This window comes from Lissotriton vulgaris, chromosome 4_1 (assembly GCF_964263255.1).
Source record: "Lissotriton vulgaris chromosome 4_1, aLisVul1.2, whole genome shotgun sequence".
Lineage (NCBI taxonomy): Eukaryota > Metazoa > Chordata > Amphibia > Caudata > Salamandridae > Lissotriton > Lissotriton vulgaris.
The window spans coordinates 356,517,999-356,534,853 of record NC_141691.1 but is presented as its reverse complement, the minus strand read 5'-3'; the positions used below and the strand labels follow the sequence as shown (position 1 = coordinate 356,534,853).

The window sequence follows — 16,855 nt, the reverse complement described above, 5'->3', positions numbered from 1 at the left end:
TTGTCACCAGCAGGATGGACTATGACAACACACTTTACACAGGAATCCCCTCTCACCTGAAGAGACTGCGGACCATACAGAATTCAGAGGCCAGACTCATCCTCGACCACCAAAAATGGACATCAATGGGCCAAAGATTTTGTAGATTATGTCATAAAACATTTCTTTGGAAGGGGCTGCTGCAGCACCGGGGAAATCGGCTATTGTGGAGCAAGCCATGATGCCAGCTTCACAGGCAGAGGGCAGGACCGGGGCCCAGAAGCACAAGGTTGAGTGGGTGAACCCGAAAAAAGCCTCAACTTATTTTTCATGTGCTTCTACGACTAACCTGACTTCGACAAGGAGGTCTTGGAGGGGGAAGACAATCTTTTTTTGCCATATCCCCTGATGGTTCATCACCTACTCCCGATTCACTTTTGAGTTAATTGACTTGCACTTGTGCAGGCTTTGGGGTCATGACCAGTATGCCCTAGAAAGGTGCGCACCTCAGTGCCCCCGAGCGAGCAATGCCGTGTGTGGGGCACGCACACACATCCCCCAAGAGCATTTACGCCTCCGCTTTTAAAAGGCGAGCGGCACGAAAAGCGGGCATTTCCAGGTTGCAGAGGAAGAGGCAGCCTGTGGGATCAAGGAGGGCGCATTTGCAAAATTTCTTTAGTTTTCTAGAGTGCGGCTGCGGGGCTCATTGTGTGCTTAAGTTTAAGTATTCGTGTTAATTGCAGCGCCCGTCATGAGCTGCGATTAACATGAATACTTTAACAAAAGCACCCAATCTGCCACACAACCGAACTCTAGAAAACAAATGACATGCAGCACCAAACACAGCGTGTGCTTCCAGAATCACCTGAAAGCACACGGAGGGCTCGATTCACAAAAGTAATCTGAGACAAAATCCTAACTTTACGACTTTCGGTGTTCACAAAGGGCATTTAGGAGTAGTAAAGTTAGGATTGCGCCACAGTTAAACTTAAGTTTTGGTCTTAGTCCAAAACTTAAGTTTAACTGAGACAAAATCCTAACTTTCCTACTCCTAAATGTCCTTTGTGAATACCGAAAGTCATACATTTAGGATTTTGTTTCAGTTTATTTAAGTGAATCGGGCCCGCTGCATTTGTAGACTTGCGGCACTTTTTCTCTTAATAGAGCTGTGCTGCGGTGCGATTGTGTGCCTTTTAAAAAGTTTTCATGTAAATTGCAGCTCATGACGGGCGCTGCAATTAACATGAAAACGTTAAAAAAGGCACACAATCACCCCGCAGCTGCGCTCTATTGAGAGAAGAAATGCAACAAACCTACAAACATGGCATGTGCTTTCAGGTGAAATACGCTTAAAAGTGGAAGCACAAACCATTTGTATACCGAGTCATGCAGCTTCTGTCATCAACACTTCTCTGCCCTTTTTCCACAAGAGCAGTTCAAGCATGAATGGTAAAATATCCTGGTTTGCAAATGTTTTCTATATAATTCTGGTACTGTAATATTTGCCTCATAATGCATCATCTGCTGCATAATGTGATGAAACGAATCAAAAGTTACACAAAAAAATGTACTTGTATTTCTGCGAAGTGGGCGGCCCTTTGCAAAGGTTGATTGATCACCTTTCTCACTGCTGGATTTGTATGTTACACTGGTACTAATAAGGCAAAATCTTTCCAGAGACTGTTAGCATGTGTAAAAATTGAAAAATTATAAAGTATCAGCAAATATACTGCGTTACGCTGCAGCCTTTTTTTTTTGCTGCATAATTTAGGCAACACCGCAGCATCATTTTGTCCTCCATTGCTGCATAAATCCGGTGGCCCGAAGCAGGCAGCACATGTTATAAGTGCTTGTGCATGAAGTAGAGAGACAGTGAAGTTTGTGAACTTACTTTGATGTGCTTGCAATTCCTGCATTGCCGACCGCTGATGAGTTACAGCAACTACTGCTGAATCAAGGCCAACAGAGGGACCAATGGGTTAGGCAGCCTGACCTCAAGGGCAGGGCCGGCTTTAGCGCTTGTGGAGCCCTGTGTGACAATATTTGTTTTTGCCCCCACATGACTCCCTCTGCCACTGATTCCCTCACTACCACCCTTTAACAGTGCTCCTCAACTCTCAACTCTTGCTCAGATGAATTTAATTTGAGTTACAGCACCACTGACACCAGTTTAGGGTGTCAGAGCACTTTACCTCACACTCATTACACAGAGACAATTACTCATATGTGTGTAAATCTCTGTATAGGAAATGTTACATAAGACAAAAAACTACAAGGTGTAGGAGTCATATGACATCCATACTAGTAGGCAGTATAGTTTAACAGTGACTGGTCTGGAGAAACACACACCCTGAATTTAGAACGTAATACTACGATTGGGGGTTCTCTTTAATAACCAGAATTGATTTCTATTCAAATGAACCCTTTTTGCAACATTAGGATAATCAGACTGGGGAAAAAACATGCAGCTCTTAGATAGAAGTTAATAACTCACTGTTCTATGTTAGAATTTTGACTTATAAACTGCAAGTAACAAAAGGATCTCACTGACAAAAGCAGTAACCCACAGACCCATTTACATTATGTGCACTTTGTGATCTGGATGGTACATGTTCTTTGCAGCAGGCAAATTAGCCCTCTGCGCTACCTTTCCATGAGTCAAAACTTCCACTTGACAAAACGACATCTCTCTCTTGGAAGAACATTAATCACCAGAGTTATCATGACATTTTGCCTAAAATTGCTGGAGACCAGGAAGGAGGCAGCAATCGCTTTTAGAAACATAATATACTTGCAAGCATGACACCCCACCCGAAGTCCGCCCCCGAGCGATAGCACCGCCAAAGAGCCACCCTGCTCAAGGGTCCTGTGACCTCAGTGACAACCACTGTTGTGCTAGGGTGTACTGTTTCATAGGCCTGCCTGCAAGACTGGAGGTGAAGTTCAGTATGGATTGTGGTTGACAGGCCTTTAAGGTTAACCCACAATTGCCACTGCTAGGGTGCACATGCTGGTGCTAAAACACCAGGGCTTCTAAGGTCTTGTGGGGTCTTCTAAGGTCAAGCAAGGGAATGTGCTACCTCAGGAGAGTGGTCTGGTGGACTGGTCTTGAAGGCTGAGCCTGGTTCCCCAGTGCCAAATTCAGCAACTCTGACCAAAGTGCCACATCCTCTCCTCCAAAGAACACCATACTGCCCCACTGAGAGAAACTTGCGCTGCCTTCAGCTACAACCCAATTGTGCCCGCTATAAAGACCTGGGTGCGACACAATTCAAATTACGCATTAGAAATGAGTAATATGCTGCCTAAAAAAGTAATAACCTCCTGGAAAAAGCAAACACTCATTGACCCTGCGTTTGCAGTTTTACAGTCTAGGGCAAACAACTTTGTTTTCCCCAAGCATGTTAGGATCAAAGTTAGTCCACCCGTAAGGGGAGAGCCTAAAGTTCAAACCATCCTAAAATCATTGGCATTTGCAAGAACGCAGGTGTGGAATCTAAGGCAGCTGGTATTATGGAAAATACTAAGCTTACCCACCAAAAAGGGAGGTGTTTCTGTGTGAGTGGGGATGGAAGCTGGTGTAATTCATAAATGAATTCAGAGCTATGGGTTTGGTGTACAGTTCAGAGTAAATGCCTCCATATTTTGAATACAATAGGAGGTCCAGAAATGGTAGTGAAAGTTTTCTGAACTCGTAGGTGAACTTCAGATGGGGATTTCTCAAATTCAGCCAATTTGCAAAGGTGTCTAGGGAGGCCACTGAACCTTCCCATATTATCAGTATATCGACAATGTATATCTTCCAAACTTCAGATTGGAAGAGTATGGATTCTCAACAGGGTAGATATATTTGGTCTCAAAATCGTGCATCTACAAATTTGCCATACTGGGGGCAAATGTACTGCCCACAGATGTCCCTGTGACCTGTAGGTATAGATTCTCCCCATATTGGAAAAAGTTTTCCTTTAAAGCAAGTGTGGCACATTGCAGCACAAAGGATGTAGGTGTCAAATCTTCACGTTCTCGTTGATTCAGTAGAGATCTTATGGTGTCATGGGATTCATCCTGCGGAATGTAAGTGCAAAGGGACTCTACATCAAAGGATACTAGGATGTGAATCTCTGGATCAAAAGACATCTCTATCAATGTGCTAAGTATGTGCTTGGTGTCTTGCAAATATGAAGGCATCTCTGTGACAAAAGGCCATAGGAACCAGTCTACAAATTAAGAGAGTGGTTCGAGTACGGATCCTATTCTGTATACAATAGGCCACCCCGGTGATGATCCAGTCGGTTTATGGACCTTGGGTAGCACACAGAAGTAAGGTGGAGGAGGGGTTAGTGCTAAAGATCCACAGTCACTGGGCTGTTCACTGGATCAAAAACACACTTAGGATCTAAGGGAGGAAACCCAGATGAGAGCGTATCACTCCCTAACAGTACATCAAACTCAAAAATGGGGCTCCAATGATGAAGCATGTCACCTTCGGATGAGTGAGGGTTCTCATCCTTAAAAAGGAACACTTTACCTTAACCAACCCCCCAGTTGTTGGAGACCGAATCTTTTGTGAGTTTCATGAATATTATATTTCTAACGTACTGCATTTTAAATTTGATGGCGCAGTTGCACGCTGTTAGACAATTTTAGTGTGCTGGTACTGCGTCATTGGCAGTGTGCCTCAATTGCAGTATTGTCAGGGGGCGTTAGAAAGCACATAGACCTTACATAGACCAAAAAGTCCCTCAGCAGAAAGTAATTCTGGTATTTTACTGACCTCTACTGGTCGTTTTCTATCAAAACAGTTAAATAAAGGCAGCTGAACAGAAATAAAATGTCCCTAAGCGTAAGCAGACAAGTCCTAGGGCTGATCTCCGGAGCCCACAAAGTACATACACATAAGTATATACTAAAGTATATACAAGAGGTATCAAATGCTCTACCTATAAACGAGGTCACACTAGTACAAATGCAAGCCAACATGTAGGAGACACACGATACCCTGAAGAAAAGGCAGCCACAAATGCACAGAAAGCGCCAAATACTGGTAGAGAACTAAAGAGAGAATAAAAGACTACTTCCCTGGCAGCGAAGAAAGAGGGGCATTAAGCAGCGACAGATAGGTTGGGGCCTGGCAGCACAGACTGTGAAAGGACTTATAAATCTGTATTCTTTCCCTGGTGTTAATGGAACAACGTAGTTTTTTAAGGTTTTAAATGGCTGCTGTGTTTAATATGTTACAGAGTAATTCTTCGAAGGAAAGAATAACATTGCCGCCGATCCTGACATAGAATCAAGATGACACATTTTTAGCAATGTTTGCTTTAATATCGTTTATACTTTAGTGTCTGCAGGTACTGTTTTATTTTTTTAAACGCAAGATAAAATCGGCAGCCAAATACTATAAACAACCTGGTCGGGGGCCATAGGTTAGGGGAACTTCATGCTAGGACTTTCAAGCCAAGGGTCACGCCGGGTTGGAGCGCCAACTAGCATCTGTCAGAGGCGACCCCCATAGCAGTGTGAAAAGTAGCCTTCACCCTAGCACAGGCAAAGCGGTGATAGGGAAAAGCGGAGTTGCTGTTTTCCTAGTGAAAACAGGACCAGGTATGCTGCACGATCTATCTTAAACTCGAATAGCTGGCTTGCTTCAGCTAAAAATTAAGCAACCAATTCTTGAGCGGGAAAACTTGAGGCTATTCAGAGGTTCAGTGTTCAGAAAACGGCTGTTTAAGATGGAAAATAATAGGGCGAGACAGGCTACGCTACACAGTATCAGCCTGCATGAAACCTACGTTATCTTTTGTACTGTTGAGGCCAATATGAAGTAATCTGATAAATGTCGTTTTGCTTCAGTGTCATGGCCTACGACGTAGGGGTTCCAATACCGCTGGGAGATGTTTGGTGCAGCAGGGTTGGTTTGACAATGTGAATGTAATAGTTTAACCCATTTTTGTTTTACATACAACATTTAATGCACCATCAAAATCAGTAAAATTTTCCTTAACTTACCTGCCAGCTGTACGGAGACAATGGTGAGTTGGAGTCATCGGCCACGGTGCTTAAAAAGAAAAGAACAACTGCCAATTATTCAAGGGAACATTTCTGTTTCTACTACAGGTTTGAAACACCATGTAAAAAGTTAAAGACACGTTTGTATAGATACATTCTATGGTAAATTACAAACAAATTGTATTCCTGTTACATATCACTAACTAATCTTACACCCACGATCACCACTAGCAAAGTAACACACTCCTGTAGAAGCAGCAAAAGGGGTAAACGGAAGGCAGGGACGTGATGTGGACTGCCGGGTGTATGCACCGTTTAAAAGCTCTTCCCCATTGGTCAGGAGTGACCTCCTGCTTGACCCAGAAAACTAGGAATATGTATCTTGGAGGGGCAGAGCCAAATCCGGACTGGCTAAAAGCTTCCAGGGACCCCATGAAGAAAAGCTCCAGAAACGTTTCTAAGTCCTTCTCTGTTCAAGCAGCCAAACTATGGAACTCTTTAGCCCCCAACATAAGATCCACCGACAACCAACTTATCTTCAGAAAACTACTCAAGATTTGGCTCTTCCCCATAAGCACCATACGGAAACAGAAATTTACAGCATATCCCTCTGTATATAAGCATTTGTTTTCACTATAGATATGTACCTATCTTTGTGTATTACTTTATAAAACATGTAAAATATATATGTTGTTAAGAGAAAAGAAAAAAAAAATAATAATAATATTAATCAATAAATAAAAATTATCTTTGGTCTACATGTACATACTTCCATTGTGCATCTATGTAACATCCATGTACTTGGATCTGTGTGTCTTACTTTTCTCCTGAAAAAGCATATCCAATACACTACCCTATTTCTCATCCTGTGCCTCTATCAATATATTTAATCTAAATATACTTACTTCCTTTATGTATCGATACACTTTCAATGTACTTATTGATCTATATATTTATCACTTTCTTCTAATTTAGCATTTCCAATGCACTAGCCTATTTCTCAGTCTACACTTCGCTCAATATATCTTCTAGCTCAACCTTCTGACTCATCTCAAACTTTTCTACTACTCCTTCCAATGCACTACCCTATCTCTCATCCTATACATCTATCAATATATCCTCTACATCCACTCTCTCATTTATCCCAAGCCCCATACCACTACTATGATCGCCAAAATAACCCTTTCTGGACTCTCTCCTGCTCTACCCCTCCTTGCATCATCTGACACCTCTTTTTACTACACCGATCCCTTAAAACAAACCTTTTTAAACTCTCCCCTCTGACTCCCCCCTCCAAAACTCCTTTTTACTCATCCAAAAGCCTCTTCCTACTACTAAGACCTTAAAAAAAAATCCTTCACTCTTTTATCCCTCCACTATCCTTTTCAATCAAAATTATCAGACTAACATGTTCACTTCTCAAATTCCATATTCAACTATACTAATATACTGCCCAAATAACTGAATAACATATCTACTACTCAAATTACTTCATATTTATACTATACTAATTTTCAACACTTATCCTTTATGGGTTCCGGAGTAGCGTGCTATTCGGCAGAAAAGCGCTTCAACACCCATCAGGGGTAACAAGTGCTATATGAATGCTAATCTTTCTTCCCCTTTTATCCCTCCGCTATCCTTCTCACTCCAAGTAACAGACTAATATCCACAACTGAAATTACCTCATATTTCACCATATTAATTCACCACTAATCCTTTATAGGCCGTCTGAATAGCGTGCGTCAACAAGCGATAAATAAATACAAACCTTTGTCCTCCTCTATCCTTCTGCTATCATTCCATATCCAAATAACTGACTAACCTATCCACCACTTAAAGTGTACTTGCATGTTTCACTATACTAATTCAACACTAATCCTCTATGGGTCCCAGGGTAGCGTGCTACCCGCCGAAACAGTGATTCAACGACTCGTCAGGGGTAGTAAGCGCTATATAAATGCAATTACAATACAATACAATACTACTCACCAAGCTGTCATATATAGTAAAGTGAAGGCTGACCTATGTATTTCAATAGCTAAAACACGTAGCTTTTGTGACATATTGTGACTTTTGACCGTGTGGTGAAGTGTTACAATCTGTGTGTTATCGGAGGGCCCCGGTAGAGCAAGGAGAAGTATTCTGGTACTTAACGCATTGAGGTAGGCGCTCTAGCTTATTTTTTCTCTGCCCATAAAAGCACCACTGTGGCGTGGAGGCGCAGTTAAGCCAGTACGGTCCTCAGGTTCAGACCGCTGCTGGCACGCTGCTCGAATTGGGGGAATTTAAAAAAGTCTAATAACATTTTTAATAATGTTAAAGATATTATTGTGAATTTTGTCTGTGTGGTGAAGTGTTGCATTCTGTGTGTTATCGGCGGGTCCCGGAGAAACTAGGAGAAACACTCTAGCACTTCAGGCCTCGCTAGAGAGGCCATTGATTACGCACTCCAGCTTATTTTTTCTTTGCCCATAAAAGCACGACTGTGGAGCAGACGCACACCGCTGGCGTGCTAAAGGTAAGCCCGTCTGCGTCCAGGGGCCAGGACGCCTGCCCCACCCCCCCCCCCAACACAAAATATTATCACTTATTCTGCCAAACAGGTGCAGAACCTGCAGGTTATTGTAAAGCACAGCTGCATGCACACCTGCTCTTGACTCGACAGATCCCAGCTTTTATTGTACAACCTGCTCCTTCCATTTTCAGCCTACCCTTCCTCAGTCTAAAAGAAATAAAGAGGACACATTACGCCTCTTTCTTATGAACTATAGGTCACTGGCCTGCCACAAAAAGGACAGTTGTTCCCCAATAGAGGACAATAGTCCTCAAATCTTGTTTCTGACAGGTAGCTGGCTACACAAAGGCTTTGAACCAGATGTGGTCCAGGGCCTTCCTTCAGTATATCACATTATTCGGCAAGATAGAGTAAACAAAGGAAGCGAGGCATCACCACCATTCTCAAAGACAGTTTGAATGTCGTTATCACCCCCTCCACCCTCCTTGATTGGGAAAGTCTCTCTTTTGTCATCTTACTTAACCCTACTTTTACCTTCTCTGGAATTCTACCTTAGTGGCCTCCTGGTCCTACTCAACACACTTTCAGAGGCAGTTGCTGACTTAGCCTTAAACAAGATCAACTTCACTCTACTAGGAGATTTCAACATTCATGACAAGGATAGCATAGCCAGTGCAGACAATCGTCTCCTCTAAGACCATACTTGAATTTAACTTGAACAAAAGGTCAAGGGTCTCACCCACAACAAAGGAAATACAATTGATTTGGTTTTTAGTAATTCACCTGGCCTTCAAGTTCATCAGCTATCGTCTGATCATTACTTGATCCCTATCATCTTCCACCCCTTTTCTCACCCTATGCCCCTCCTCGGCCTAAGACAAAGAATCGCTGTTGGTTTAAATTAGCTAAAAATCTTTGGAGTGACAATGTTAGCAAAACTAAGTCGACATAGGGGGATCTCATTTTTGGGGATAATTCCAGGCTTTTTAACTGGATTAATAATCGCTAGACACAGTCCTTCCGGCAAAGACTTCCATGGCCCCAAAGAAATCGAAACAGCCACCATGGTTCTCCCCCATCCTGTTACTACTGAAGAAACATTGTAAGAAACTAGAAAGGAAATGGAGGAGGCACTACGACAAAGCAAGTAGGCTAGAATACCAGGAAGAAATAAGGCTTTACCACTGCAAGATTAGAACTGCCCAAGCAACCTATTATTCCACTAAAACGGTGAATGAATCAAACTCACTTAGGGAAATATTCTTAATTCTTAAATCATTAGTGGAGGTGAGATTTGACCCCACAAACCTTGAACCCTCAATTGCCTTTTGCAGTGAGTTAGCCTCTTTCATCTCTAAAAAAAATCTTAGACATGTATTCGTCATTTCCAAGCAACTAAAGGAATTTGTGCCCCATGCAGGTTCCTTCCCACTAATTTGTCAAAACTCTGGGCCTTTCCCCCATCTCTCACAATCAAATGTTACCTTACTGAGCCGAGTGAAGTCAGGATCTCCACTTGACCCAGACTCCCTCCATTACCTAGCACAAGGCCCAGAGATAATTTTTCAAGTCCTATTAGAACTACTGAACCGGTCATTTTCCTCTGTCATAGTTCCCCACCAATGGAACACGCAGTGGTAAAACCCCAGCTGAAAAAAAACAAAGCTTGACCCCTCATGTCTGGGAAACTAGATCCATCTCCTGTTCGCCAAGCATATCCAAACTTCTGGAGAAACATCAGTCATCATGTTTTTTAGAATCAAACTATCTTCTCCACTACAGCCAAAAGGGATTTAGGCTGCTAGCCGTAACTGAAGACCTCAGACAACTTCTTGATCAGGACAGCTCAGCAGCGATTATTCTCCTGGACCTCATTGCGGCCTTCAACACAGTGGATAATACAACACTTGTCACAAGGCTCATGGAGGTAGGGATATGTGACTGTGCGCTGAACTGGCTCAAGTCCTTCCTCTAAGGCAGAACCTTTCAGGTGTGGAACCAAGCATATTCCTCCGATACCTTGTACCTGAAATGTGAAGTACCTCAGAGTTCCACATTAAGTCTTACTCTTTGTAATCTTTACTTGCTCCCTTTAGCAAAGCAAGTCCAGTCTTTTGGCTTGACTATAGTTTTGTATGCTGACTATACACATTTAGTTGTACCTATCACTCCAGAACAAGGCTCTAAATGTAATCAACTTGTCCCCTGCCTTAAAGAGATGGCCTACTGGATGGCCAACTGCTCACTCAAACTGAACAGGGACAAAACAGAGCTTATTTTGGTAGGAAGCAATAAGCCAAGAGGGAGCCTCTACCCTGACCGGAATGCTAGGAGCCACTCCAGGCGAGTACAACAAAATAAAATGTTTGGGTATCTGTTTACGCAACAGGCTTACAATGAAAGTAAGGCAACCTCACAAGCTGCAAAATATTTTGGTATCCTTAGATTTCTAATGAAAGTGTTAGATCTTTTGTCCCCACACCCCGGGTACAGAGACTCATTATCCAAGCCCTGATTATCTCTCAGCTGGATAACGGGAATTCCCTATATTTAAGGTCCCCATGCTATGTCAAGAAAAGGCTACAAATGATTCAAAATGCAGTTGCCTGTTTCCTCCTCAAAATCCCACGCACCTCCTATTCCCTAGGAGGGTCTTGGTGGACCTTCATTGGTTAACCATGAAGCAACAAGTCCAATTTCAATTTCTGCGAATTACTTCCAGGGCCCTTAACAGGAAAGGGACTCAAATTCTTCATGCCATTGTCGAACCAAATAACCCTGGCAGATCTTTAAGGTCCAAGCTTCCTCTCTCGCAATGACACCCACAATTCATAGATGCAGATGGTTGGTTGCTCCTGGCACCTAGACTCTGTAACTCCCTGCCACTCAAACAGCGGCAACTAGATTCCGAACGTATCTTCAGGAAAGCTCTTAAGGCATGGCTATTTTCTAATCTTTCCTCCCTGAGCTCCTACCCAGGCTGATCTTTTTGACCTGCTGGTTTAAATCAACACTGGGAAGACTCCAGGTAGCCATGTGCTATACAATTCGACTAGATGAGATTAGATAGCTTTTAAAATGAGAGTAGACATGCCACTAGCAGGTGACCCTAATCTTAGCCTTAAAAAGTTTCTGCACTATCAGTGTTTACAATACCAGTTTTACTTTCCCACTCTGGAAGTAAGATCCTAGGCAGTAATATCCTCCCAGCATCACCTTGCGTGTAAAAATACATTACTGTTGAGGAAAGCCCTATAGCTAAGGAGCACTCACTTTTCTTCCAATCCATCACTATTAATGAGTGGGGCAAGTACACTTTACAGGGATTCAGCCAAGCAGCCATGTATTCGGCCCATTTAGTCCACCTGGATTTATGCTTATGATTGTCCTATCAGTGGAGGTCTACTGCGTATGAGTCTCATTATCAGAGTCTCACTGATAATAACTTCACAGTTATTGGTCTGAGCATATTTACAACCAGTGTCCACCTTTGATCATAAGGCCACTGCAACACAGCTAGGGAAAGGGGTAATGGGCTGGTTACACGTGAAGACGCTGTGTGTGTGGGCTGCACGTATGAGACCACTGTCATGCGCAGCCCATTAGTTTCACCCAGGTAGCCTGGAGCAGAAAGAACTCTGGAAGACTATGTGTTGACCTACGGTAGGCCTTATATTATTAGTTATAAGTCATAGATAGATAAGTACGGTTTGATGGAAAATCTGAACTACTGAGGTAAACCATATATGCCAAGTTTGTTTTGGAGGATCCCAAGAAACTTAAATGAACATATTATTCCAGGAGAGACAACAAAGGCCTCCCCAAAAACAAGGAGCAATTATTAGAAATTATCAGTGATTGGCTCAGTTCCTGGAAAGGAAAAAGTGAAGAGGAAAATTTAAATCTGGTGATTACACTGTCACACTGCTCCTGGGCAGGGACAGCCCCGGCCCACTGATAAAGGAGGAAGCCCCGATATGCAGCCAACACAGGAGGGCTCGTCCTTGAAAGTTTAGTGTGAAAGGATCTGGCAGTGATGCTAGCTAGGGACAGAGCGGAGGCCCCCATAGGAACCCTTTCTAGAGAAAACTTAGCGGCGTTGTCGCCAAAAACATTTCCATCTTCCATGATGCACATATGTGTAATTTAATGCATAGAGTGAGAGTGAGAGTGAGATTGTGAGTGTGTGTGTGTGTGTGTGTGTGTGTGTAAGAAGACAACTGTGTGTCTACTACTTATAAGCCACTAGTAAAAACTACAAATACATAATTAGGTTATGTTTATCCTTGTGAGACATGCTTCATGCAGGAGAGCAGTCGCGGGTAAGCATAGCATTGTAAGCTGCATCAAATTCACATTCAATTGTGTGGAAAGGACTCTGCTCGGGGGGCGCGGCCAGGGAGGCAATGGAGTAAGACGTGCTTCTCTCGCTCTCCGTCCTCCTGCGGCCCATCGACCAATTTCCTACTGCTAAGGGGCACCAGTTGTCGATTCCGGGGGCTCCTGGTGTCAACTGGCACCAGGTAACATCAATTGGAGCCCGCTGCAACCCAAACAATGTTGACCAGTGCAGCCAGATCCCTGGAGATGATCCACGAAGGTTGCCATTTTGTCTCCGGAGGCCGCCACGCCACCACCGCGCTACAACGCAGAGGAAAACCTGCATCATGCTGCCTGTGGTGTGGGGACACCTATGCTGAGCCCCGGGGGCCTCCGACTTAGTAATTTTCTCGAAGCCAACCGACATTGGGGGAGCCAGTGAGCCCGCCGCACTAATCAGGACTGCACCCCCACGAGCACTGGCCATCATAGCTATGGGCGACTGCGACCTTCAAGGGCCTGGGGGCCACTGATGAAGACAACGGCGGACACCCGTCTCGCGCCCCACCGGAGCTTCCGCGCTGCCATCACTGCAGGGTCAGTCTAAATGGAGAGCTCCCTGTGAGAGTGAGAACAGCTTGCTCTCATCGACGCCAAAGGACCAGACGAGGCAGCTCAGGACTGCACTGACACAGCAGTCCGGCCTGCAGCTTTGCTGGGATGAGAGCGGAGTTCCCCCTGCCACCTTCTGGAGTGGAGCTGCGCGACTACATATCCGGTAGGCGTGGGACAGTAGCTGGGGCCGGCATAGGCCTTAGACCAGGAGCCAACGCAGGCCATCTGAACCCAGGGACATTCATACTTAACCCTGACACATGGCAGGGCACTGGCGGGGGGGGGCACTTCGATACTTGGCCCCAATGCACAACTGCACAGGGAGTATGAACAAGCGCAGAGGGAAGCAAGAGCCCAGAGGCCATAGTGGAGGGCTCCTGGTGGTGAGACTCGGTGGCGGCTCATTGGGGCCTGCTAAGTAGAGCGTCACTAAACACAGAGAGCAGGGGGCACAGCTGCAATCACTGACTCAGTCCAAAGTGCCCGCAGAGCCAGGGTCAGGCCAGCAAAGCTAGGGCTGGCGCACACAGCCAATCGGGCGTTCCCCAAAATGCGCGCCACGTGGAAAGAGTAAGCAGACAAGAACCCTGCCAGGAAAGAACTTGAGAAGCAAACTCCAACTCCTGGCAGGGTCTCTTCACTGACAGCTTCTGGCCCCCAAGCGAACCTCGCATCCCAGACCTGTAGGCCCTGCTGGGAGCACCCGCTCCATCCCTACCACTCCCTCAGAACTAGAGGAATCTGGTGGCAACCAGCAGCAACATACAAGGGAACGTTTCACCCCACGCTCCTAAACGCCTAAGCGGAGCGCCAGAGACCTGGAGCGGACGGTTGATGCTACATCAGAAGATGTTGTGGAGAAGAATAAACACACTGGAGGATCAACATATCGTGCTGCAAACCAAGCAGGAGGCCATGGAAAATAGGAGCTGCAGCAACAACATCTGTATACAAGAGGTGCCTCCAAGCTCAGAAGGCACAGATATCATGAACTTTACAGCAGAGCTACTCCAGGCGATCAGAGGTGACGAGGACGCATCCCTACCTGCCCTGGATCGGGCCCATCGAGTTGTCATGAGGACAGGCCGACAGTGGTCCAGATATCTTAACCAGAGTGCACTTTTTTACGGAATAGGAAGCGATCATGCAAGTAGCTAGGGGCAAGACAGAGCTTAAATTTCAAGGCCACCCATTCCAACTTTACCAGGATCTCTCGCATCACTCTCCGAAAACACAGCAACTTCGAATATATCACTGACAGGCTGCACGCCCAAGGTATCTGCTATCAGTGAGGCCAACCTTTGGCACTTCTGTTCAAATGGGAAGGCAGGCGCCGCTCACTACACTCACTGGCAGAAGCCAAAGCATTACTGGGGTTAGCGGACGATCCTCAGACAAGGGATGAACCACCCCAACCGCGATCCTCAGGACAAGATCTTAAGCACAAATGGACTACGGTCCCCCAGCGTCGACCAAACAGACAGAACCCAGAATTATCCTCCCAAGACGCAAAGGTAGACATCATTAAACATCTACGCACCCTCAGCAGGGGAGTCTCCCCTGACAACTCGACTGCTGGCTCAGTCTGATCGCGCCGCGATCTAAATGTGGACACATGAACAATGCATAGAACCTACTGCCATGTGCCCCTCTTATCGAACTATCACTGAAGGAGATGGGCCTTGGGGTGGCAGGGGACCTTGACGTTCGGGTCAAGTTGTCCCTGCTGCATTACTGATAGCTGCACCCCAAAGAATTTCTCTTCTAGAGGGTGACTCCTCTAGCGGAATTAGAGCGCCTCAGTGCAGATCGCCGCACACTGAAGAAGTATTTAGTTTTTTCTTGCAGGTCGCACACTTTGTAACGTAAGGCAAAAACGAGAGGATGCTTACTACTATAAGAGGTTGGGAGGGGATGGAGTCGTTTTTATGTGGATAATGCCCAGTCCTAAGATGGGCCCCAAACAGACCTGCAATCAAGCTGGGCAAACGTGCAAGTTTTCACAAGAGCAAAAACAGGGGGCGTAGGAAGCTGGGAGAGCCTATTCAACCCTGGATGAGGGACAGCTGTCTGAAGCTCAACTCGGAGAAGACTGAGGTCCTCATCCTCTGACCCTGCTCCACCGCCTGGGGTAACACCTGGTGGCCATCCGCCCTCGGACCCAACCCACCGACCACGCCTCGAACCTCGGGATCATCTTTCACTCCTCCTTCTGCATGAACTTCCGGGTCAACGCTGTCGCCTCCACCAGCTTCAACTGCTTTTGGATCCTCCGCAAGACCTTCAAATGGATCCCCTCCGACTGCAGAAAGACTGTCACCCACGCACTCATCACCAGCAGACTTGACTACAGCAACGCCTTCTACGCCGGAATCAGCAAAGCTCTCCTACACAGACTCCAAACCATCCACAAAGCGGCAGCCAGACTAGTACACGGAACTCCACGACACAAGCACATGACCCAACACCTACACTACCTCCACTGGCTCCCTGTCGAGAAAAGAGTCACTTTCAAACTCCTCATTCATGCCTACAAAGCCCTCAACAACTGCAGACCCACATACCTCAACGAGAGTCTCCTTCCACGCGCCCAAGAGAAACCTCAGCTTCGCCGACCTCGTCCTGGAAGAGGCCCCCCGCATACGAAGAGCCTTCTCATACATCACAGCAAAGACCTGGAACGAGCTCCCGGTGAACATCAGACGCTCCCCAACCCTGCAAACGTCCAGGAAGGACCTCAAGACCTGGCTCTTCGACTGATCTGGAGCCGTCTTCTTCCCCCAAGCGCCTTGAGACCCTCACGGGTGAGTAGCACGCTATATAAAACCCCATTGATTGATTGGCCATCATGCCTACACCACCTCGCTGTCAGCCAATTAAAACAACCTCCCCAGCGCACTAGTCAACCACCCATTTACCTCGGGTGATCTCAAGCTGCTCTCCCTACACATGCGTGGCTTAAACTCCCCTAAGAAGCGGAAACAAATTTGGCGTTATGTATTGCAGCACGACCCAGATGTCCTAATGCCTCGGGAGACTCATCTGGTAAAGGCCGACCTTCATTGCATGGCACACCCGAAATATCCTGTGCGGTACAGGGCTTACAAAATTTTTTAAAACATTAGGGGTGGGTATCCACCACAAAGCTAGCTTCTATACCTCTGCAGTCAAAGAGACCAAGGATAGGGAGGGTCTTCTTTACCAGTCCCTTCAACTGATGCGGGGGCAACGAAAACTGACGCTGCTCAACCTCTACGCTTCAACACTTCCCAAGATGCATATATTAGACATATCCTACAGGAACAACTGGATGGTGTGGAGGACTGCGGGGACTTTAACTTAGTCTGGGACCCCTCTCTAGATACCAGTAATGCGACATTCCAGAATACTGAGGCAATGTCTGCAAATCTAAAG

The 16,855-nt window shown here is 45.6% G+C and overlaps 1 protein-coding gene across 2 annotated transcripts in view; it reads right to left on the bottom strand.

Annotated features, from left to right (window-relative positions):
* Positions 1-16,855, bottom strand: part of LRCH2 (leucine rich repeats and calponin homology domain containing 2) — a 927,979-nt gene that overhangs the window by 316,759 nt on the left and 594,365 nt on the right. For both annotated transcript variants that reach the window (XM_086918732.1, XM_086918733.1), the window contains one exon: positions 5,989-6,037. In XM_086918732.1, coding sequence (XP_086774858.1) covers positions 5,989-6,037 — 49 coding nt within the window. The remainder of the gene's footprint in view (positions 1-5,988; positions 6,038-16,855) is intronic.